At 39.7% G+C, this 26,045-nt stretch overlaps 1 protein-coding gene across 8 annotated transcripts in view; it reads right to left on the bottom strand.

Annotated features, from left to right (window-relative positions):
- USP6NL (USP6 N-terminal like) overlaps window positions 1-26,045 on the bottom strand; it is a 227,022-nt gene that overhangs the window by 50,565 nt on the left and 150,412 nt on the right. For all 8 annotated transcript variants that reach the window (XM_074324987.1, XM_074324988.1, XM_074324990.1 and 5 more), the window contains 3 exons: window positions 20,761-20,828; window positions 18,604-18,686; window positions 10,986-11,025 (listed from right to left, as the gene is read on the bottom strand). In XM_074324987.1, coding sequence (XP_074181088.1) covers window positions 10,986-11,025; window positions 18,604-18,686; window positions 20,761-20,828 — 191 coding nt within the window. The remainder of the gene's footprint in view (window positions 1-10,985; window positions 11,026-18,603; window positions 18,687-20,760; window positions 20,829-26,045) is intronic.

Raw genomic sequence — 26,045 nt, 5'->3', positions numbered from 1 at the left:
AAAGAGAAAGAATTGTTTCAATTTCCCAACACACTGAAACTGATCACTGAAAACACGGTGTATTCTACAAATTTAAGCCAAAAGGAAATTTTAAAATATTTTAAAATATCTTTTAGGAAGCAACAAGAACATAATTTCAAAATTCCATTCTTTTTTTCCACAATTGTACTGAATTCTAGCATCTTAATATTTTCAGTGACAGAGTTGGTTTTTTTAAAGGAGAATTGGGTATTTATTGATTTGTGGAGTGGTTAACATATAATTGGCACTATGCTAGTAAAAAATTGTACAAAAATAAGTAACAAGTCGCTGCCCTAAAAAGGAAGTTCACTATTTGCTATGGACGACTGACGTGGAGATGCACACACTGCACTGTGACAGGTGCGACACAGGAATAGAAAGGGTAACGAAATCCACACGGGACATCAGAGGAGACGAGCCCTACGTGAAGAACTGAAGGATTATTAGGATTTCTCTGAAGCGCAATGTCATAGAGAATATTCTAAGAAGCATCAGTAGATGCAGTTCTGAGATAATTCAGCACTGTAAGGGGCTAAAAAAAGGGCAGCATCAGACGAGGCTGAAAACATTGTCTCGTATGTCACACTAAATTGGGAGTTGGGGAAAAGCTGGGGAATGGGGAAGGTGGTACAGAGAATGCTTCTTCCTCACTTCCTTGTTTGCCAAAATAGGTATTGTTTTCCCAAGTAACTGGGCCTGCTGTCCAATCTCTTACTCACTCCCAGGTAGGAGAGTGACTTACGTGATTAGTAAAATTAGATTAAGAACTGGGTGTACAGCCCTTGGTCCCTATTCTCGGCAGCCCAACAACTCTCCGAAAGCACATTTATACTCCATCCTTTCAGGCCAGAAAAAAACACCCTCCTTCTGTGGTGACCACAGAAGTAAGTCTGTCTCTTCCCAGGATTCAGGACCAGGACGCCCACTGCTGCTGCACACCTACCCCACATTCTCCCCTCGCTACTCTGCCCCAGGAAGGCGGGGGTGTCTGCTGTTTCCCCACTGCCCAGAGAAGTGCTGGGCACAGAATGGGGGGGGGGGGCACCTAGTTAATTATTTCATTTTCATGAGAACAAAATCGAGCAAAATTTTTACGTGTAAGTGAGCTGAGATTCTATTTTCTTTTCTGGAGGCCTCTGTAAGTACAATAAGCATGTGAATAAAAAGCAAAAGAAGTGGAAGACTACATCGGAAACTGTTCTGAGGACACATTTATGCTCAGAATGTATGCTCCCTACACCTCTAAGGTACGTATAGTAATCCCCATTTTGCAGATAAGGAAACAGAGGCACAGAGGGGTCAGGACTTGTCCAAATTCCCGTCTAGGAAGTTCAAGTCTGAAGAGCGGCTCAAAGGTGGGTTGGTTGGCGCCAGCACCTGCACTCTTAGCCCCATATCTTCCGTCTCTACTATAGTTCAGACAAACACATTCCTGGATGAAAGCAGTAGCTCCTTACTGACTGTCTCCAATCCTGCCTCAAACAGACAGATGGCATATGCCCACCAACAACATTTTCAGGTTTAAAAGAGGCATAAAATACCAAAGCAAATGCTGAACTAGGAAAAGATTCTCATCACTAAGAGTATTTTTAAAGAATTTTATTTTTAGGCATATTCTTTAAACTCTTTAATTACTTTTTTAACTCTTAATAAAAATTTTGATGGGCTTTTCATAATAAAACATGATCACTCACGAGCAAAAGATATTCTGTTATAATTCCCATTTTTCAAAAGACTAAGCATATTCTTCATTATATTATTAGTGATAAAATGTTGCAGATGGTTCCCGAAATATGTTTAATTTTAAAACTCAGTGGGGCACTGAAATCTAATTAATGTTCCCGCTAAATGTGACTTTAGAGAAGGCCAAGCTTTGAAAAATTAAGATTGATCTAAGCTGCCATTTGGTGTGTTTTTTTTTAATTCTTCTGCACTTCCTCCCTGACTTCTGCAAAGCATAATCCTTTTCTCCACCAACAGGAAAGCACCAAATAATTCAAGCCAACCCACGAGTATAATAACACACACTTTGCCAGGAACAGCCCTGCTGAGATCGAGCCCGACTCTTGAAATCTTTCATTTTTATGACTATGAATTATCAACAACTTACTTTAAGAAGTAGTTATTCTTTTTTGCAATGGCAAACATTTGTATTCTAATGCTTATCGTATATATATATATATACATGATTTTAAATGCTACAAATTTTCATATGCAAGGACAAAACACACATACACAATGTTAAGAACCATTAAATATGCTTTTCTTTCTCCTACAGCAAAAAAGAAAAATGGGTAAAGCTCCCAGGCTATGGGATTTAAAAATTATATTAGCAGTTCAATCAGGTTTAAATGTTAACTCCATGATACCGTCAGTTCAACTACACTAGACCAGAATGCATGTAAATGTCTTTTCCCCAAACTCATGAATCTATAATTCATGGATAAAATCTCCTTTATCACCAAACATGCTACAGCTGACTGTTCTGTAATGTATTCTAACTTAAGAAATAACTGAAAACACATGTGACAAATGTGAACATAAGAGCTCTAAAATCCAGGCTCAGGAGCACCATCTTGCCGCGGTGGACTCAATAACACCAACACACAACAGCAAGTCAGAATTTCAACCTACAATTCCCACCAATACTTGAAACCCAACATATCCCAAACGACTTCCCGAACCACGCTGCTCCCACCCTTCTCTTCCTCACGTCGGGTACCAGCATCACTGCCTACTGAGTCAATGCAACCAGAACCTGAGGTTACTTCAGCCTTCATCTTCTCTTCCTTCCCGCATCCCAGCTACACTCTGCGGGCCGCGTCCCTGTCTCCTGCTTCCATCACATCCTCCGCCGAGCTCAGGCAGCCCTCACTCCGAGATGAAATCAGCAGCTGCTCACGGGCAGCCCTGCCTTCGGCCCACCTCCACACTACTGTCACAGATTTTAACATGCGTTGGAAATCCTTCACTGATTGCCCATTATCGACAAATGAAGTTCAAACTTCTACATGGATGGCCATTCATAATATGGCCCTAACTCACCTTCCTGTTTCACTTCCTGCTACTTTTATGATTTAGCCACATTGAATTATTTGTCATTCCCAACACAATTGTATGTTCGTGCCGCTTTGACCAGTGTTTGCTATTCATCTGCGTGATGCTCTTCCTCACCATCATTTGGTGAAATCCTGTGCATCCTCTGAAGACCCAGCCAAATTTCAAAGGTCTGGAACCTTTCCCCAACGCCTCCAGGCCCCAAGCGAAATTAACTGTTTCCTTAGCATTTCAGGGCATGGACTAAGAACCCAGTGGGCCCGGGGTCAAATCTGAGTTCTGCCCCTTTCTATCTGTTTCATTTGGGGTAAGTCACTTCATCTTTCTGTATCTTTGTTTACTTCTCTATAAAATAAGAATTATTATGATTATTATCGCATCTAACACCTGTGTTTTAGTTGGCTTAAATGCCCCAATCATATTATTAATATTAAAGTATGAGCTCCTTGAGCACAGGAACTATATCATATATTCCTCTTCTACTTTCATCACCTAAAACAGTGGTTGGTATATGAGAAAAGTTAAATGAACTTCTTAAAGTTAAACATAATTTACGTGAGAAAATACAAGTAAACAGTGCCATGAAGCAATTAATAGCATTCTGTGGTCCTGGAAGTAGAAAGGATAAAAATGAATACGAATGGACACACCAAAATCATAAATAGTTTTGATAGCAGTTCAATCTTTAGCCTATAGAAGTAACCAGAGTACATTATAATAGCACCTCTTATGTAGCATAATGATAGAAATGATATCATTCCATGTGGCAACACTTTTCAAAGTGCTGCCCCAGGCAGAACTACTGACGTTAGATGTCTAGATAAAAATGATATAAACTAACTCTGTTGACTTTATACACAGACTTCTTACTTCTCTCAATTTTTATTTTGAAATATTTCACCCTACAGAACAGTGCACCATATGCTATATATGCTTCACCGAAATCCACCAATTATTACATTTTGCCTGATTTCCTCTATTTTATTGAGGTGGTTTCTGTTTTCATGTTTTGGTTTTTGGCTGATATATTAGAAAATCACAGACCGCGTGAACTCTTCAGCTCCAAAAAGTTCAAGTACGTATCACCAAGAACAAATTCACATTGTCATATATAATCAGTGTACCACTATCACACCCAAGAAATTTAAAACCGGTTTATTATTATCTAATAAACAATCCACATGCCAAATTCCCTCCTTGTTGCAAAAGTGTTCTTCGCAGCTGTGTTCTTTGGGTTGGGCGGGAAGGGAGAGTCAGAACCAGTCACAGATCATGCACGGCCTTTGCTGGCAGATCTCTTTATTCCCCTTTACTCTAGAACAGTCCCTGCCTTTTCCGTCTTACATGACGCTGACATTTTTGAAGCGTCTAGGCCATACTATCTGGATTTGTCTGATAGTTTCTCCTACACTTTGGCAGGAACATGACACTGGTGACGTATCCATCCCACACCATCACATCCTGAGCCATATCGTGTCTATTTGTACCACTATCAATGATGTTAAAATCTGATCCCTCACATAAGTGGTATTGGCTCAATTTCTCCGTTAACTAACTGAGAATTTCCCATTTGTAACTAATACTAAGTAATCTGCCTGGTCCACTTTGACACAGGGTGGACATTCTGTTCCTTAACTACTCTACTCAGGGGTCTTCTCACCCACTGATAATCCTGTCTGAATCGGTTCTGATTCTGATGGTGGTAAAATGATGTATTTTTTCCTAATTCTATGATTCCTTCTGTTTTATTAATGGACATTTTTCTACTAAAATGTTTTTCCTTTTTAATTTCTCCCAATCTTTTAATATCACTCTGGTACAAAGGATTACTTTATTAATGTGTTATAATCCGTTATAATCATTACTCTTTTTGGAGCTAAAATTGTCACAAATTTGGCCAAACTACCTCTTATTTGGTTGGAGATTTCTCCCTTCACGTGGATCCTTTAGACGTACCCTATCTCACACAAAATAATTCAGGTTCATTTTACACTTTTTCTACATAGACATACACCAGCCATTTCTTTAAGAAACAGTGTTTGGTTTAATGGCAAGTGGTATTCAAAAACTAAGATCTGGGTACTAGATAACACTCATCATTGCAATTGTTTAAATCATAGAGAAGACACTAGGACAAGAAAATTCTACTCCCCTGAGAATGTCAGAACAACATAGATCTGCATAGGTCTTAATCACCATCCCTTTTCTATCTCTCCATTAACCTCCACTGACTAAAAAATGGTAGGTTGCTGTGTACTCTTCTACCAACAGCTGTTTTCAGGAAAGGACTAATCTTCTGTTTGAAGTGTGCAATCTGATACTCAATTGTCTTACATTGCTGTCTCCTCTCAGTCAGGATTGGCACCTCCTGTTAGAGCAAGGAAGGTGTGAGGAATAGGACTGGGACCAACAGTTGCTTTGTCGCCTCTCTACCTCCAGTGAGCCGAGACTATATTTTTAACCCTATGCAGCAGCAGTGAGTACTTAACAAGTATTTAGAAGAGGGCAAAAGGGGCCAAACATATGGTGACAGAAAGAGACTAAACTTTGGGTGATGAGCACACAATGTATTATAATATTGTACACTTGAAACTTAAATAATCTTATTGAACAGTGTCACCTCAATAAATTCAATTTAAAAATGAATCAATGAAATAAAAAGAAAAAACAGAGGTTGATCACCCATAGTATTAACTTCTCTTCTATCTGGTCCAAGGCTCCTCCCACTATTAACATGGTTGATTAACAATCCAGGTTAGTAAAGGCTAATCATACATAAAACGCATGGATAGACAGTAAGTAGCCTGTTCTTCTAGAATAATAAACTGTAGGACTTTAATGAAGTTCAAGTCTTCATATGCTTTTTTGTCTCTCCTGTTTGAGTGCCAAGATGCAGGGCTGAGGAAGAAGTCGGCCCGCCGTGTACACCTAGACCTCACCAGCAGAGGTCAGGAGAGGACAAGAAGTACAGGAAGGAAAGCGTGTTTGGACAGAATAACATTGAAAAATCTATTGGTCATATATTTTGAGTAAGCTTTCAAACCCCATAAAATTAAAATATAGTTTTTAAAGATATAAATAGGCTCTAATATTTCATAGCCATGCAAAATATTGTACTACATAAAGGAATAGCTGAATCCATGAAAATTCATAGTTTTACATATCCTTCCTCCTTATTAAAAACATCAATAAGCTCAAAGAAACAATATAATCCATTATTAATATTGTTCTCTGCAGAGTAAATGTAATAAGTGTGTGTGTTTATTTGTTTAAGTTCCTGTTTGGGGGAATCCACAGTACTTTGCAAACATCAACACAAATCCCCTTATGAGGGGCTGCCTCCTACGATCCCCGTTTTAAACAGAACCGCCTTATGTAAAATAACATGCTAGCAAACCGGGAACGAAAGCCGTGATTACTTGACTATGCATTTGTGTACAAGTCTTCCCAAATAGCAATTCAGTGTATGCTTCAACTGAATGCTTTGTAAAGATTAATAAACACTTGCAGACTTCAGCAAGGCTATCATTTCCATTGATTTTATTCAATGAAATCATACATTTAGAATTTTTTATTAGTTTCCTAGATGGCAGAGTTTGGCCATTACGACTAGGCAGTCACGGAGAATATGTAAACTTAAACCAGAAAAATTGGGGGAAATCTTGACAAACTACAAAGTATGTAGTCTTATACTGGTTTGTGTGTGTCTAAAATTCTCATTCCACTTTAAGGATACGATACAAGTGCAGTTTATGTACAAAGGGCACAAACAGGTCTCAGTCAGCAGCCTCAGAACTGCCCCCCTCCCAATAAGACCGACAAAGGAATATAAAATTGTCTCATGTTAAATTATTAAGGTGTGTACAGGTCATTTTTTAGTGATTTCCTATTAAACTCTTTAGATTAAACAACCAATTAATTATAAGCTGGATTGCACTGAGTAGGAGGTCTTTTATTGTATAGTCAAATACCTTTAAAAAACAAAATAAATAAAAAAATTGTTTTTAAACTCCCTAAAAGCATGCCCCCTCTACTACCTTTTGTCTTATATTTCCTCACTTCTTCAATGTCACGTTTCTTAAATAATCAACATCAATGGTTCCCAGACTTCTGGACTTTCTAGACCATGGAGAAAGAAGTCAGTATTGAGCTGCCAGATTTTTCTTTCGCCAAATATGGGTATCTTTTGTTAAAAGAAACCTCCAACTCTTCTCTCTCTGATTCCTCAAGTAAAGGACATTTAACACTAAAAAGGACAGACTGCCATCGTTAAGCCCACACACTTAGCTCCAAAGCAATCACTGCAGTCACTGGTCCCTCATGCAGCCACCACTGACCGCACACACTGTGTACTGCCTGGGATCTGGGGGTACATACAGCAGGGAACAGAGCAGACAGAAGCCCCTCACAGACATTACATCCTAGTGAGGAAACACACCAAGAATGAGCAGGTAAAACATTTAGTATGTGAAGTGATGTTAAGTGCTAAAGAGAAAACTAAAGGAGGGAGGGAGTAATTAGTATTGTGGGGGCAGTTCCTAACTGTAGATATGACGGCCAGGGAGGGTCTTTTTCTGAAGGTGACATCTGAGTAAATACCTGAGACGTGTCACTGTGGGGGGCAGAGAGGAGCGCACAAGAAAGAAAGCAGCCAGAGCACAAGGCCTGAAAAGGGAGCACGGCGGGCGTGCCCAAGAAGCACGAAGGAGCCAGTGAGCAAGAGCAGGCAGGAGGAGAGGAGAGGAGACTGAACAGAGACCCGCGCACTCAGGGCTATGCAGGGCTTTCTAAGCACTTTCCCCCCTCACTGCGGATAAGTTGGGGAACCACCATGATGTTCCGATTAGAGACCACCAGGACCTTCCTGATTTTAACGGGATCATTCTGGCTCTTGTCAGTGGACAGACTGTGGGGAAAGCAAGGGACCATGGCAGAGCAGGAAGCTCCAGGAGAGGGGTTACAGTGGGCCAGTGGCAGAAGTGGAGCTGGTGACAAGTCCTCAGATTCTGAATACATCTGAAGACAGGGCTCACGGACTGCTAACAATGAGCAAGTCAGTGACAACTCACAAGTCTTTAGACTGAACAACCAGAAGAGTAGAGTTCTCATTTAGGGAGACAGGGAAGTTTGTTAACAGGATGGATTTGAAGGAACAACAGAAACCCCACGCTGAACATTTATTAGACATCTAAGTGTATACAGTTAAGTCAGACATCTAAGGCTAGACACTGAAATGTATATACAAAGATATACAAGCCTGGGATTCAGGGAGGCAAGTCATCAACATACAGTTGGCATTTAAAGACAAAAAGACTAGATGAGATAATCAAGGAAGAAATACAGACAGGAAAGAGAAGTTCAAGGCCTGAGCCGTGGGGCATGAGGACATGAGAAAATAAGCAGAGCAAACAGAAAGAGCACAGTGAGGAAAGAAGCTTATGAGGAGAGTGTGGCTCTGATGGCCACAAACAGAGAATGTGGAGGAATGAGACAGTGACCAAGCACGTCCAGTGCTGTGAGTGGGTAGGTCAGGAGGGAAACTGAGAACTGACTGCCTGATCTAACAATATCAGGTGATTGGAGACCCTGAAAATGGCGGGGGGAGCTAAAAACTGATTGGGATGGGGGAAGGAATACAAGGAAGAATTGCAGGAAAGACGTGGAAAAGGCAACATAGGCACCTCTTTCAAGAGTAAGGGCAACAGAGAATGCTGTAAGGAGTCGGGACAGCAGCTGCGGAGGAAATGGGGTCAAAAGAAGATTGGTGTTTGTTTTTTTTAATGGGAATAACAATAGATTTTACTCTGATTGGAAACAGTCAAGTAGAAAGAGAAAGAATTCAGGAGAGAGAGGAGAGGGAAGAATAGCTCGAGCGATGTCCCTGAACAAGGGACAGAGACCTGCACGGGAATTAAAGCAATAGGCACTGATGACGATAGGTGGGCACGTGTGTTGGGGAAGCCGGAGGAAGTTCTCTTCTGGTTGCTTCTATTTTCTTACAAGAAATAAGAAGCAAGAACATTAGCTGAAAGAGGGCGGAGAAGAAGGTGCTGCAGACTTCGGGGGGAAGAGAATGTTCCAGTAGTTGAAAAGGGAGCAGACATTCACTAGGGAAGAACAGCAAGATGTCCAGGCAGGACTGGAGCTGCAGCTGAGGTCTGTGGTCCTGACTGTAAAGTAAAGCCAGTGGGCGTGGTTGTGCGTTCTTCTCCTAGCTGCACCTGGCCACGCCGGGGCAGGCACTGCAGCGGCAGACAGCTGGCTTTAGCGAGGGCTGTAGTTTAGCCCAGAAGCAGCAGGAGAGGTGAGGGCGGTGAAGGAAAGTGCGAGGGACTGCACCATCTTACAGCAGAATTTGAGCGGAGAAGACGGGAATGAAGACCTGAGAGTGGCGGGGATAACGAAACAGTGGTGGTATCAGCCGAGCCCAAGGGACTAGACAAGAGAGAGATGGTCAGAGTGGAAACAAATCCTATGTTCCCATTTCAAACAGGACGGGTAGCGAGGTCACCAGAGGCGGGATGTAGAAAGCTCGCAGTTACCATCAATGTTTTCTCATTCATTCCTTAGCCACAGAGAATCGGCCCTCCCCTCCACCCCCCAACCAGCACCACTACGTCAACTCTAGGCTCCCAGAAGCCACCAGTCATCTCCCCCAGATTGCCTCACTTGACCTTCCTCCAGTCATTGCACAGTGAGGGTCTCACAGGCAGAAACTACATCTTATTTGATCCGAATATTCCAGGTAGTATCTAGTCTAGTGCTACGTAATAATGTAGCTTTTAAGAGAAAGAAATTCCTCTGCCAAAAACATCAAGATTATGATACTGAGAGAGAATCAGGCATTTACAAGAAAATTCAACCACAGGCAGTACCTACAGGGATCTCTATACATAAAACAGCAATTCTGTCTACATCTCAATGTTATGCCACCGTTTTTCTTTTCAGAAAATTTTGATTTTAGAAAGATTTTCTAAAATATTTTTCAAATTCCAATTCTAATTGTACTTCATTATCTGAAACTCGGCCTCGTTCCCCATCAAACACAAACAGACTGAGAATAATCCTAATCCATAGCCTCTCTCTCATTCTACAATTAATTTTTTGGTGCAGATAAAAATAAATAAATAAATAAATAAATAAATAAATAAATAAATAAATAAATAAATAAATAAATAAACAAACAGAAAAGGGGAGGGAGATTCTGACCAACTTTAATAAAACATTCAGTCCCTAGTTCTCATGCACACCCAGCTATGGAACCAGCTCCCTAGCCAACTATAACGAAGAAAGTGGAAACAGCAAGTTACCAGAAAAGGTGACAGGTGTACAATATACAAGACTTCTCTAAGTCCTTCAGAAGCCCGTATCCTTATTGGACATGGCCACCTTTGTGGTTGTGGTTTGTGGGAAAGCTAACAGCTCATGGAACGGCTATGTCCCAGAGCTGCTGCTCTAGAGCAGTGCTTCATTAGCCACAGGGCACAGGGGGATCACCTGTGAAGCTGTTTACTCGTCCCCTGCCCAGGCACCTGCCCAGAGAGCCTGACTCCCAGGCTGAGGTGGGTCCCAAGCACCTGAGTCTTTAAAAGGCCCTGTACTCTGAAGCCGCTCAGGCTGACAACTGCCCTAGCAACTGTCTAGGAACTGTCTACGGTGCGTGTTTCCTCTGCTGACTGCTCTGCTCCTTTCTCCAGTACCTGCTGGAAGTCCCGTCAGAGCTCCTACAGTTAAATTCATTATTTTACCATGAATTTAACTCCTTTCTCACAGTGACATACTTAGGGTCAAATCATACCAATGACTTCTCCATTTATGTAGAATATGGTACAGAAAGGTAGTAGATTTTCTTCATCGGACAAGCACAATTCACCAGTAACTACAAGTAAATACAAGGCTGGCCTTACCCGTTCCATAGCTGCATTATGGTATGGGAGCTCCTCCTCACTGCAGAGAAAAAACAGGACATGTGAAATAGTTGAAATCAAAACGAACTCTGAAAAAATTATAAACGTACAGATACACATGATGTCCAACCAGTTATTTGTCATCACAGGGGTCACATAACCTCTATTCCACCAAATTCAGTATAAAACAATGAGCTATCTGCAACCACAATGCCCCCATCCTCAGATCTCTAGACCTGTACTGTCCGATACAATAATCTCTAGCCACAGGTGGCTACTTCATTTTAAACTTAAATTAAAGCTAAACAAAATTAATAACCCAGTTACTCAGTCTCACTAGCTACAGCTCAAGTGCACAACAGCCTGCAGACAGGCTACCGTATCACACGGTGCAGGTCTAGAAAGCACATGTCCACCCATGCATGGTGTCCTACTGACGATGCTGCTCCAGGCCAGGACTCAGCAGCCTTTCTCTGTAAATATTTAAACAGTAAACGTTTTAGGCTTCACGGACCATACCGTCTTTGTCATCATTACTTAACTCCGCTACTGCATTGTGACAGCAGACACGGATGATCTGTACCGTTTCCCCGAAAGTAAGACCTAGCCTGACCATCAGTTCTAACGTGTCTTTTGGAGCAAAATTAATATAAGACTCAGTTATATTATATTATATTATGTAGTAAAATAAGTAAAATAAGACCAGGTCTTATATTAATTTTTGCTCCAAAAGACGCATTAGAGCTGATGGTCCAGCTAGGTCTTATTTTCGGGGAAACAAGATAAAGCAAGTGCAGTTTTGTTCCCATAAAACTTTTACTAAAACGGGGTGAGCTGGGTTTGGCCTGCAGATCACTGTTTACCAACCTCTACTGTAGACTGTCACTTCCACTCTTTGGCTCAAACCATGGCCTATAATAAATGATTGTTTAAAAAAAAAAAAAAACAGTATAAGGAAATAAAACTGCCTCCAATCGATTTAGGTATTAAAAAGAATACTTCAACTTTTATTCTGTAAACACAGAAAGCTTCATTTGTGAAAACTTCAACTGGGATGATTTTTTAATGTACAACAAAAGGTCAAATTCACTTTTCTGATACAGTAATTTTGTGATATCACCTCTACTATAAAATATTCTGAGATTCTTGTGTTAACTGTCAGTAATATAAACACAGATAAACAGAATTATGTACTTCGAGTTGCTATCTCAGTAGTACTGCTGTTTGGGCAATGATATGTATGTACATATCCTTGCCTTAGTTTCTCTTGAGACCAAATAATACCACTTTCCAGAGGACAATATATTCATGTTCAAGAGACCAGTATTTTCAAAGGCAGACTTTTGCTACTCTGAAGAGTCCTTAGGTGAACCATGAAGCTACAGAAATGGACCTGAAAAAAAAAAAGTAATAGCAAAAAGAGATCTCAGAGTGCCAGTCCAAACCCTTCACTTCACAGATAAGGAAACTAACATTTTCGCTTAGTCACAGTCACTTGGTCTAATGTAGACATGTTCAGCGCTACCTGACCCAGTGGGTTCGAATTAAGATCGACCAGATCTTTGCACTGTGCAGACATACAAGGTGTAATAAAAAAATACGGTGAACATTTAAATTTTTAAAAAATTATTACAGTAAAAGACACATTGCCATTAATCCCTCTCAAAATACTCCCCCCCTCGCTTCTACCACACTTGACCCATCATTCTTGCCACTTTCTGAAGCAGTTCTGGAAGTCCTCTTTCATGTCTTTAGTTGTGCTGTTATGGCTGCCTCGATGTCCTGAATCGATTCAAAATGTTTTCCTTTCGTGGTCATTTTGACTTTGGGGAAGAGCCAGACATCTCATGGTGCCAGATCCGGTGAATAAGGTAGATGAGGACACACTGTAATGTTTTTATTTGACAGAAATTGCCCTACCAGAAGTGATGTGTGACACAGAGCATTGTGATAAAAAAAAACGGTAAATGCTGCTGCCGAGTGCCATCGAACGGAAAGGCAGGGATCTTCAATACGAGAAGAGGCACGTTGAACCTTAGTAACAGTGTGCGACAAAGATGAAAGTTGTTCGGTGCAGTCAGTTGGGTGTGAGCTACAGTTGAGAGGAGGTGTGTTTTAAAGTGTGCCATAAATCATCCTCCATCATAACAATGCTCCGTGTCACAAATTGTTTCTGGTATACGGCAATTTCTGCTAAATGAAAACATTATGGTGTGTCCTCATCCACCTTATTCACTGGATCTGGTACCATGTGACTTCTGGTTCTTCCCCAAAGTCAAAATGATTCAGGACATCAAGGCAGCCACAACAGCACAACTAAAGACACTCAGGAAAGAGGACTTCCAGAACTGCTTCAAAAGTGGCAAGAACAATGGGATAAGTGTGTTCAAAGCAAGGGGGAGTATTTTAGGAGGATTAATGGCAATGTGTCTTTTACTGTAATACATTTTTTAAATTTAAACATTCACTGTATTGTTTGATTACACCTCATGTATGAAGAAAAGCTGAAAAACTAATTCTCAAGAAGACAACACACTTTGCAGATTAAATACAAAAAGTCTTTTTTTTTAATGTAAAGTGTCCACTCACCTTTACTGACACTTGTTTTCTGTTTTGTTTTTTAATAGCTTTCATTATGCTCTTAGTCTAAATTTCCCTGCTAATCTGTAATCCTGATTACTACAGCCAATGATGTATGCCTGGCACCTATCCGTTCTTCATTTACTGGCAGAAGACAGCTTGTCACCACTACTGGCATGCACGTCCTAGGTGATGAGGTCAGCAGGGACATTTTGAAGGAATAAGAACATCTGGCATCCTTTGCGAGCACCAAGAATGGTATTTCTGGGGTGAGTGAGCCCTGGGCAAGGTCAACCTTTTGTACCGCTGATTTGAGCTGATCCTGACAACTGTTTATCTGAACATTCCTAACTGCAAATGAAGTGCCATCTATGGCTGCCTACCACAGCACATGTCTTTGAAGCTGCTGGTGCGTTTCTTTGGTCTCCTGTTTAATAAACAAGACTGACAGACCTGATCCTCAACCCTAAATCAGAACCAAGTTTTGCCCTTGTCTGGGGAACGATACTGATCATCTGCTCGGGCTACATGGCCTGTGTTGGGCAGGTCCTACGACGAGCTGCTTTGTGAAATTCAAGATGAGACAGAAGGGCACACAGCACCCCACTCCACCTTAACCTCAGACCATGCTATCGAAACCCTGGGAGAGAGGGAGGCCGGAATATACACACCACCAAGGTCAGCGTTAGGCAAATCCAGGCGTATACAACCTTGGGCTCGGGTTTCCCTCCACCCCAATATTTTACATCATTTCCTTTCACCCTGTTGCAACAGACCCACCAGGATCTGCTTACCTATGCAGCCCATCAAGACCCCCAAGGAGTTATTCAACTCCTACTACCCAAGTTTCTTTTTAATGTGCATTTACTTAATTAATTTTAAAATTGAGACACAGTTGACATACAACAATGTATGAGCTTTAGGCATACAACATGGATTTGATACTGTTAACTACAGTCACCACACTGTACACTGCATCCCTAGGCCTTATTTATCTTATAACTGCAAGTTTGTACCTTCTGACCACCTTCACCCATTTCCCCTGCTTCTGGCAACCACCAATCTGTTCTCTGTATCTATGAGTTTGTTTGTTTTTAAGATGCCACATACAAGTGATATCATACAGTCTTTCTCTGTCTGACAGTATAACTCCCTAAAGGTCCATCCATGTTGCTGCAAATGGCAAGATTTCCTCATTTTTTATGGCTGAAAAATACTCCATTGAGTGTGCTAGTGTGTGCGTGTGTGTGTGTGTATGACATTTTCTTTTCCATTCATCCGTCAATTGACACTTAGGTTGGTTCCATGTCATAGCTATTGTGAATAATGAACACAGGGGTACAGATATCTTTTCAAGATAGTATTTGATTTCCTTTCAATAAATACCCAGAAGTGGAATTGCTGGATTAGATGTTAGTTGCATTTTTAATTTTTTGAGGAATTTCCAAACTGTTTTCCATAGTGGTGGTACCAATTTACAGTCTCACCAACAGGGCACTATTATTTCCTTTTCTCCATGTCCTCACCAACACTTGTTATTTCTTGTCTTTTGATAAATGGTATTCTAACTGGTGTGAGGTGATACCTCACTGTGGTTTTGATTTGCATTTCCCTGATGAGTAGCGATGTTGAACACATTTTCCTATACCTGTTGGCCATGTGGATGTCTTTCTTTGGAAAAAGTTATTCAGATCCTCAGCCCAGTTTTTTTTTTCTTTTTTTCTCAGCCCATTTTTTAATGAGATTGTTTGCTTTTTTGCTACTCAGTTTGTCTAAATTTAGACTTACTCCAGTCAAAATGATTAGATGGGCAGAAAGAGTTCTCAAGCCCTTGTCATCAAAACAGATATTCTTTAAAAACAAAAACGACTTTACTCGTATTCTGGCTTTCAAATATTTATATAGTCATAGTAAACTATAGACAATCAGTTAAATTTTATAAATATACACAAAATTTTATACATTTTGACAAGTACTGGAAAATGTGAAGCTTGGTATTAATTTATCTTTATTTTTGGTACAATTTCCTTTTAATTCTTCTATTAATAACTTGTGACCTAAAAGCATTATCATTGACTATCCAAATACCAAGCATTCTTTGTTGAGCAGACTAGCAGTAACTATTTTTGATAAAAATGTTGAAAGGTCTCTAACTTCTTAAATAAGCTCGATTTCTCCATTCTCCAGCTGTAACTCCACCATAGGCATTCAGGCCAGGGAGAACTCCCTGTTTCTGAGTACTAAACAAAGATATTCCTGTTCTAGCATCAAGCCAAGCTGGTTTGGCAACAGTTTTCATATTTATTATGAAATCTGTTAGAAAACCAAGTTTGTCCTGTACTGCATTTGTTAATTACTGTCATCCTTCTCCACATATCATAACAAGTAATTTAACTCACTACTACTCTAGTTAGATATGAAGTCAGCAGCATTCAGAGAAGGCTACACAGTTTTTGCTATTGCATTGTACTAACACTGACATTAAAAACCCAATTTCATTGGAGAACCAATCAAAAACTGCAAAGAACTAAGACAGCAGAAAGAAATGTTCTTTGGATCAAGGTGTGACAGGGGTCAATATCTAAATGCCTAGGCTATGTGACTTTCTTCAGTAACACAGAAAACTCCAGTCTACAGTGGACTGGAGAAAGCATCTTACCGAAATTAGGCATTGTAACAAAAATCAATGACTTTGGTGAAATTTAATAAAGCCTAACACTACACTAAAATTCATTTTTATGTTTCATTGTTTTCATTTGTGCTGCCTGCCGTAGATGAGGAAAATAAAAAAACTGAGCATGACAGTGTGAGAACTGGTACCAACAGGCTTCAGCTTCGTCTTCAGAGAAGTGGTGAGCTGAGCTATATGGGCATGCATCAATAGAGGTGATCGTTTCCAACAGTGTCCCCTCTCCTTAGGCTCTCTTTTTTCCACCTTTAATTTTCTTTTTAGGCATTTCAAAGCCGCCTTCTGGGTTTTCTCTATTAAAAATACTGGCAGTGTAACGCAGAAGTTCAGAACACAGGCTGTGCTGTCAGAGGCCCAGGTCCACATCCCAGATCTGACGCTCACTGACTGTCAGCACTACTGGGGCAAGTTGTGTGACCTCCTTGTGTTTCAGTTTCATCTTTAAAAAGATAAAACGGGTACCTATCCCGAAAAATTTTGGAGAGGAATAAATGAATTAATCCACCGTCAGTTTAGAACAGTGCCTGGCACACAGTAAGTACTCAATAAATATTACTCACTACGATAAATTATTGGTTGACATACCCCCTCTAGTACCAAATGGATCTCAGCACCAAGGGTTAAAAACAAACATGAAATAAGTGAGTGCAATGTTTAGACTGCCAAATACAAGCGAGGCTCTTGGGCCAGCACCTAGCTCACAGTTTCAAGCGTTAAGGAAAGTGAATTTAGGTAATTACCAGACCCTTTTGGAATGCACAGATTTTTTCATATGTATTTTGTACTATATTAGATCATTTTATGATTAGAACATCTTTCATAGTGGCTCACTCCTCTCAGAAACACTTGGGGAAGTCAAAACCAGCTGAGTTGTATCACCTTCTGAATCAAAATCTGGGATAGACCCCAGAAATCTATTTTAAAAACAAACAAACAAACAAACATTTCCCAGCTGACTAATGTGCAGGCAAGTTTGGGACTCACTGATCTTGACAGTGCTAAATGCGCAACTGTCCTTCAAAACTTCACTCACATACCTCAGATCTATGCACTACCCCACACAAATGGGAAACCTTTTCCTGCCACATTTGTGGCCAAGCTTGACTTACTTAAAACACAAAGTGGAAGTGAGCTTAATTTAAGAACAGTATTTTCATCATAGTTAAATATTGCTTTGTTACTCGGTTGAAGTTAAAAGTCTTCTAATTGTAACTACTCAGGAGAACATTTTGGGTATGCTAATGTCATTATAATAATAACACCTCATATTTTTCCAGGATTATATAGGATTCTATCATTTTATTTCTTCAAATCTTCCACTACACTGTAACATATGCAGAGCAGCTAATGTCTGTTTATAGATGAGGCATGAGATGGTTAACCGACCCCAGCAAAGCCACAAGAAGAGCATACGTTCTCTAACTCCCACAACTATTTCTGTTTTGTCTGTTTGCTTGTTTTACCTGAGAAAAACATGATACAACCAAACACTTTCTAAATGCAAGAAAAGTAAACAGAAAGAGAAAACAAGATCTGACGACTGTAAGTTTCCGTGCAAACTATGTAAGAAATTATACTTTCCTTCAAATGTAATCATATGTCGTAAAATAAAAATCTCTGGCTTTTTCCTATTTATAATAAACCAGACTGAAAAAGAATACACTTGCATGAGAAGTAAGTTAATCTCTGAATTGTATGGAACCAAACAACCTGAGCAACGAAGAATCTGTGGGAATCTGACTAAACAGGGCCAGAGCCAGAGCAGGCAGATACACATCGTTTGCAGGACATTTTTAAGGGTCAAAATCCTTTTAACCACTTTGCAGTGTTCTAGACTTCTCTCCACTCTTTATGTAGCATATTCAGGACAAACGGAATTAATTTTGAGAAACAATAACGACAAGTACATTTACAACTACAAGGAAGATCAATGACATTTCTTTTCATTGCTCATTTTTAGGCTGCATAATACTAAAATTCTAATTGCTAATTATTTTTTAAATGCATTTATATAAAATGAAATGTTTTATTATAATTATTTTTGAAATACAAATTGTTATTCATTTCCATTTAATTCTGCTAAATTATTAATACAACTCATTTATTGCACTTAATGTTCTTACTAAAATACAACAAATAATAAAGATTGTATTCTTAGAAAAATAGTTCAATTTCAATCATAGAGGTTAAAAATGCCAGGAATTTAATAACAACAAAAAAATGTGTTGCAGGACCAGTCCTAGGATCTTATTCACAGCAGTGCTGTTAAAAAAATAAAGAAAATCAATATAATAGGTGTCCACAGAAACAATATAATAAAAAAGTTAGCTTTCAATCTGTGTAACTTACTGTAAAAAGCCAAATCTGTCCGTGACTTTGTAAACAAGGTAATCAGCATCTTCCCAGGGCTCAATCTCCGCGCCTTCTCGTCCCTATGGTAAGAGACAAAGAGGGTAACATGTTACTGGGAATCTATAAAACTAAATATTTTGTTAAATAAAAAGTCTAAAAAAGAAGAGTTATTTTTTCTGTATTAACAGTAAGAGCTGAAAATGAGGCATTATCCATGTCAATTCACTTTAAAAAAAAATTTGGGCAATATAAGCACTAGTCCCTAGTTATGACCTTTGGAAAATACTGTATGTCAGCAACAGCTGACATGCAGCTTAGCCTTGCTTGACTTGGGTTCCTGTGAGAATCTCAGAAAGAGGGAGCAAGGGAGAAGAAGAAAGCCATTCAACAATGAACTGCCAGTGAGTGTTGGAGTGAACGTGTCTTAGAAAAGAAACAGTTCTTGTTTATTCATCCAAACTTCCCAGATGCATGGGCTCTTCACCTCGGCTCTCTACTTCACAGCTACATCAGCCCTGAAACAATTCTTGCCAAGCTCAAAAACGACCTCCCGCTGTCAAAACCGGTGGGCACTCTTTAGTCCTCATCCGCCCGGCTTTCCTTGGTGCGCTTGTCACCATTACTCTCTACTTCTCAGCCTCCACGCCCACCCCTCCTGGCCTCCTGGCCCTCTCCAGCTCTGCTTTTCATGGCCTTTCATGGGCACCCCTTACCCTGTGGTGTGCCCAGAACGCTGTCCGTAGCCACTGCTCTCTCACTCCACCCACGAGGCTAAGCAGCACTGCTGGTGCAGGGTCCCCTAACGTAACTGTCTGTACTAATCCCTCAAATTTCAGACACAAAACCCAACTGTCTGGTGGACCCCTCCATCAGGGAATATTGTATAATTGTCTGCTCGTGTGTTGGCGAGTCAGCTGTAAGCGGCTTGTGGGCAAAGGCGGCTCTAACTCAGGTCTGTGATGTGACTCCCCAGGGCCTAGCATGACACCTAGCCTGGTCACTAAGTGTTAGCTGCATGGAAAAAAAATGCATGCAAGCACAAACAAATGCTAGTTCTGTTGCTTTTAAATTAGTTAAGCAGCTAAATAAACGAATTAGGTTTTCATGGATGTAAACCCAGCTGATGTTCCAAACAACCCCCTAACAAGCGAGTTCTGGGAACATGACCACAGAGTTGAGCGCCGCCTGCACGCCTCAGGGCACAGTCTACATGGCTGTCTATAGTTTCATGCTCCTACTATTCTCATAAATAATCAACAACAACAAATATGAAATTACACACAAGTGATATAAATATGAAACATGACATTTATAAATCACTGCTGTGGCTCATTATAAACCTCAAGATGTAAGGCAATGATGAGACATGTAAAACCTCAGCAAATGCGGCTTCCTAGAGCGTCAAAGCCCCGATTCCATAACTAATATAAGGATGAAATGTTAATGAGATTATATATAAATGTGTAAATTCTAATTTTCAGATCCAGGTTAAATTTTGAATAGCATATATAAATTATGAATAAATTAGGTACTTGATTCTATATCCTAACTTATTAAAATATTTATTAAATACCTAGTATGAATCAGAAACCATTCTAGGTATTTAGGATACCAGAGTAAATCAAACAAAAGAAATTCTTACCTTCAGAGAGTTTACATCCTAGGAGTGAGAGCAGACAACAAAGGAAATACAATATATATAGTGCACTGATGTAATAAATTCTATGGTGAAAAATACAGAAGAGAAAGGAGATAAAGAGTGCTGGGGATTGGAGGGGGAGTATTAAACAGCGTGGTCGGAGATCTCACTGAGACGCTAGCATCTGGATAAAGATCTGAAAGAGGCATGGTCCTGAGGCAGGAGGAGATCCAGGATATACATGTTCTAGGCAGAAGCGCAGCCAGTGCAAAGGCCCTGAGGCAGGAGCAAGCCTGGTGTGTTGGAAGCACAGCAAGAGGTGGGGGAGTGGCGAGAGCAGAGGGGAGGAGGGAGAGAAGATTTAGAGATGAAGTCAGAGCAAAAGGATGAATTCAATGGTCACATGAAGTAAACAAACTGCTTCTGTAATTTAAGCTCTCCAAAAAACAAATCCATTTCTATTTATATGTTTTTTCCTAATAAAACTTACTCAAAGAGTAAATACGAATACTTACTCTGTCATATTTAGCAACTATTTCAGCTCGCTCCTGGGCAAGTTTGAGCGCTACATCCTGGTCCGAATCTGTGGAGAGATCAAATTTAGATGAACTGCTATTTAAAGAATCATAAAGTTAATTAATTATAAAACTAAGACAAACCAGCAAAATCAAACAAACTTAAAAGGATGAGTTAAGTATCTGTAACTACAACCTTGAAATATCAACATATCTATCATTTCAATATTACACATCATATTCAAAAGAAAGAAAATTTGTTAACATAGCATTAACTTAGGGGATATGATAAATCTTATCTCTCAAGAATCAATTTTGGATCTCATTTCATAGAGATGAGAATTAAAGTAAAAACTGAACTGTAAACCCTAAGTTTTCCAATGAAATCCATTTGGGTAGATGATAAGAGCATTCAAGAGGCTTTTAAAAATTAAGGGAATTTGTTCACAAAATATACTACTGTGAGTAAATATACCTCAGGAGTTAAAAAATTACTTCTCCTACGTGATGAAAATAATCATTTCTTCATTTAGTCTCTCAGGTCCCCGTTACCAATCACCCCGAATATTGCAATAATTCCCATTTTACCCCCCACGCTACTCCCCCCCACACACACACACACACTTTTTTCTCATTATTACACCAGGTATTTTCCAAAAACACAAATCTGACGACAGCAGTAGAGATCACAACATGAAATAGTACGGATATGATTACACATCCCAAGCACCATGAATAAAAATAGAAGACCAATGATAGACAGTATACGTGGCACCTCTGATCAAGAAGAAAAAGACAAGCATTCCACTAGAAAACTGGGCCAAGGTCATGAGCAAGAAAGTCACAAGGGTAATAATGGCAGCAACACCTACCTCTGTGTTCTTACTAAGCGCCGGCAGGTAGTAAGACACCGCCGGCAGCAGGCGTGACAGTAAGAGCACTTTGCATGCCTCACCACATTTAATTCTCACAACAACACTCTAAGGCAGGCCGCGTATTAATTCTATAACATAGATGAAAAAAGGAGGTTTGGAGATTTGACACCTTATTTAGGGTCATAACGCTACTTTATAGCGAAGCCAGGATTCAAATCCAGACAGTCCTGATACCATAGTCCTTAATTTTAACCATTACTTTATTAAAACGATGACTAAAGACGTGAAAAAGGACATCCAGTTAAAGATGGCAGATGTCACACACACTTTGCTATCTGTCCCCCTAAGCCTCCCTAAAATAACAACAGAGGGATTCTTTAGGTCCCCTCCCTCAAAGGCTCAGCAGAGGGTGATTCCCGAGGAGAGGGAAGGGAGGGGGCAGAAAGAGGGAGCTGATGAGAGGGGAAGGGACGAGCAGTCTGTGTGACAGAGGTTAGGTGCATAGAAGAAAACCAAGTCCTCACCCTCCAAAGCAGGAAGCCAACAGATAAAGCAGGAAGTGGCAACACAGGCACGTGAGCTCACACTAGGGAGGTAAACAGGAAAAGGGTCAGCTCGGGCAGTGGGGAGTGGCCATTTCTATGGACTGGGCAGTGAGGAGGGAGGCGTATGGGCATTGGTTGTTTTTCAAACTAAGTCTTACAAACTGCTGAATCTTAAACCAAGTATCACTCTGATAAAAATCAAATCTAAATTTAAAAGCCAAGACATGGGGGGGGGAATGAAACTCATTAGAAACTGAAGAGACACAAGTTTTAAAACATCCCTTTGAACCTGTCTCAAACTGACCCAAAAATGCAGTGACACTACTCGGTGCTGACAACAGTGTGGGGAAATCTGCAGTTCCTCACACTGAAGGGACACTTATAACTGCATATCTTTCTGGAAAGCAATCTGATGCTGTGTATCAAACATCTAAATAACAGGCAATTCCACCAACAGGGATTTATGTCAATGAGATCATCAAACAAGCAAGCACAAGGTGGTTTATTACAGGAAAAACAGCAAAGTGGGAATTCGTAAATTTTTAAGTTTATTTGGTAAAACATGTTTGTCACTTCTTTTCTCAGACTACGATGTGTCAAAATGCTATCCTTTGGGGGAAACGTGAATACATAATAGAATGGTTCAGTAAATAACAAAAACAGACGAGTTGCAATCAGCAGTCTGGGATAATTATATACATATCCATTATCCCAGCTTAGATGGGGGAATCTTTGTCAATTTCTTTTTCCCTCTTTTTTTGCCCAGCTTTAAAACATCATACTCATACTTCTACAAGAGGGCAGAGGAAGCAAATCAATAGAAATGAACCTCAAAGTAGGAAACCTAACTACTGATTAAGATCTATTTCCATTACCAAAACAGCTAAGCATGAATTTCTATGGTGATTAGGCCAAATTCAACAGATGAATGTTTTCTTTGAACGTATTTTATACCAGAGTCCTTCACTGCTGCTACCAGTCGTAGGAGTCTCCACTATATTTCCAACTGAACGACAAAAAGTTTAAAAGTATAAAGGCAAGAACTGGAAACAGTGTGGAGTTGGGAAGTGAAGATGCAAAGCACCCCAAGAAAACATCACCGTGGCAAACTGTAAGCTATGAAGCTGTCCAGGAACCATCTCCAGTCCAGTGGCGTCCAGAAGAGAAGACCTAACTGCTAGAGGTCGTACTGGAAACGGATGAAATTGTACCCTAATTTTACGGGAGAAGGATGATGTATTTTAATGTTAGAATAGTTGACTTGACTCTAATTCAAGTAAATGCTCTATAGCTTTAAATTCCTTTAGAAATTCTTTATCTTTGTACTTTCCCATGGGGAGAAAATTGTGTAATGTTAATGAATATATTCTAACAAGAGAGTGAAGCTAAAGTCAAACTAATTTTTAAAATATAGCCCAGTCTGCTTCTTTGAAAAGACTCAATAGGAAGGCCAATCTTTTTCAGCACTGACTTTGGAGACATTATTTAATAATCCACATTGTGAGACAATCATCTTTAGAGTAAGCAGTAGTATCCGTAAGCAGAATTCACTATAGTCAAATTATGTTTCATTCAGGCTAATGTACAGTTGACAAGTTTATTAAGACTTATACTCAAGTACTCCCTTGGTTTTCATTCTGTTATTTAGAAATTCCACTGCAAGAACAAAGAGTCTGCCCTAACTCACTGCCCACAGAGGATGTCAGCAGCTGGCTTGTGTCTGCGTGCAAGTGTGCAGAGTTTCAGGCACCTATAAACCAATGACAGCTGTGTTACTTGGTCCTTACATGACATGTCATTATCGAATTTAAAAAACCTATTACATTATTCAAGCCAAATTAAATCAAATTATTTTTATTGACTTTACATCTATAACAAAGTTTCAAAGGATAAGAGGCATATTTTAAGCAGTAAGGAGGTCTGGATTAAATACATACTCAAGAAATATACAAGAAAACATCTTTGGGCAAAAATGGATGGAAGATGATGACAACTGTAGCATTTTAAGAAGTGTTTTGAAAGCTAACAATAACGTTTTAAGAAGATCTCTAATTCCATTTAAACACAAGAACTTTTAAAAAGCAAACCTGAATTACGTTTTCTTAAAAGCAGGCATTGTATTGTAACTTAGTACCACTAAGTTAACCCCAAATTCGAATGAACAATTCACTTCAAGTTATTAAATTTCAAATTTAATCCAATAACAAAACTGACAGTAGACCATTTTTCCTAGAGTACATTTTGAAAGATGAACGCTAAATATGTATAAATCAACAATTTCAATTTAAAAAGTACTTTCCCCTTTTGCTCGCTAACCAGTCTGGCCTTGAGAATTAACAACAGCTTCCGTCCTCATAGAGCAAACTTATCTGTTCCAAAAGTTCATTATTATTTTAAAGTTCTCAAGCACACCACGAGCGTTAGGTGGTAGCGCACACGTTCTGCAACAAATAGAAAAGCAGAAGGCAGTTCTACTTTAAACTATTTGTGAAACAAGCACAAGAAAGTAGCCATTTGAGATACATTCTAAGGGAGAAAAAAAAGCCTTGCTGTGGTTACAGGGACTGTAGCTATTCAAACAAAGATGATATTTGTTGAGGGTAAAAACATGTCTTTCAGGCTAGATCGCAAGCATGAACCACACCAGCCTACACCCAGCATTCCATCTAACAACAAACAGGGGCTTTAAACAAGCAGCTTCAGAATACGCCTTAACCTTGAACTTCAAATTCAGCCACATTCTTACTACTTTTAATGAAACTTGTCAGGGAGCTACAAGAACATTTTTACTTAAAACATTATAAACTAAAGCTAAGTAGGAAAGCTCTTCTCCTCAAATATATTTTATGTCTTAACATACTTTAATGATAATTTTTAATGTGAAAACTGCTCCTGTTTCTGACACTATGTAAACACATGCTAAATTTTGGAAGGTTTTGGAAATTTTTAACACACCACACATATACAAGTGAAACAAATGTTTTATGAAATAATATGTATAGTTTGGCACTGTGAAAATTTCTATTCTATTCTACTGTTCTTTCCTTCCTCTCTTCGTTGCTTCCTTCTCTCTTTGAAATGGGTTGGGACCCACAATTTGGGACCCACTCTGCAGCAGTAACAGCCACGTGACAGGCATGCTTATGAACACTGATTACACTTAACTGGACAACAATAAATTAAGTCTGTGCCCAGCATAAGACAGTTGTAAAACTCAATATAAGCAGAAGATCTCAGAAGCTCAGAGAGATGGAAAAATGTCACGTCATACATACAGAATGAGAATCAGACTGCCATCAAACTTATCAGCTAGAAGATAATGAAGCACTATTTTCAAAGTTGTGAGAAAAAATTTCATGAACTTGAAATTCTATACCAAGCCAAACTATTGATTAAGCACAAGGAAAAAATAAAAGCACTTTTAGATATAAAAAGGTGTGGTGACCTGAAGAATGGCTCCGCCTCCCACCCCCACATGTCCACATCCAAATCTCTGGAACCTGTGACTGTACCTTATATGGCAAAAGGGATCTGCAGATGGAACTGAGGAAGGATCTTGAGATGGGGAGAGTAGCCTGCATCACGCAGGTGGGCCCAATGTAATCACAAAGCACCTTACAAATGGGAGGCACGAACGTGAAGAGGAAGTAGGAGCTGTGCCGATAGACGCAAGAGGTGGCAACGATGTGAGGAAGAAGGAGACAGGAGCCAAGGAAAGAAGGAAGCCTTCAGAAGTTAGAAAAGGCAGGAAATGGATTCTCCAGTGGCTGCAGAAGGAACCAGCCCTGCTGACACCTTGACTTTTAGGCCAGTAAAACTGATTTCAGACGTCTAGCCTCCAGAACTATAAGGAAATAAATTTATG

This window comes from Rhinolophus sinicus, linkage group LG02, assembly GCF_036562045.2.
Source record: "Rhinolophus sinicus isolate RSC01 linkage group LG02, ASM3656204v1, whole genome shotgun sequence".
Classification (NCBI taxonomy): Eukaryota; Metazoa; Chordata; class Mammalia; order Chiroptera; family Rhinolophidae; genus Rhinolophus; species Rhinolophus sinicus.
The sequence above is the reverse complement of the archived record's forward strand: the minus strand, read 5'-3'. Positions and strand labels throughout refer to the sequence as shown.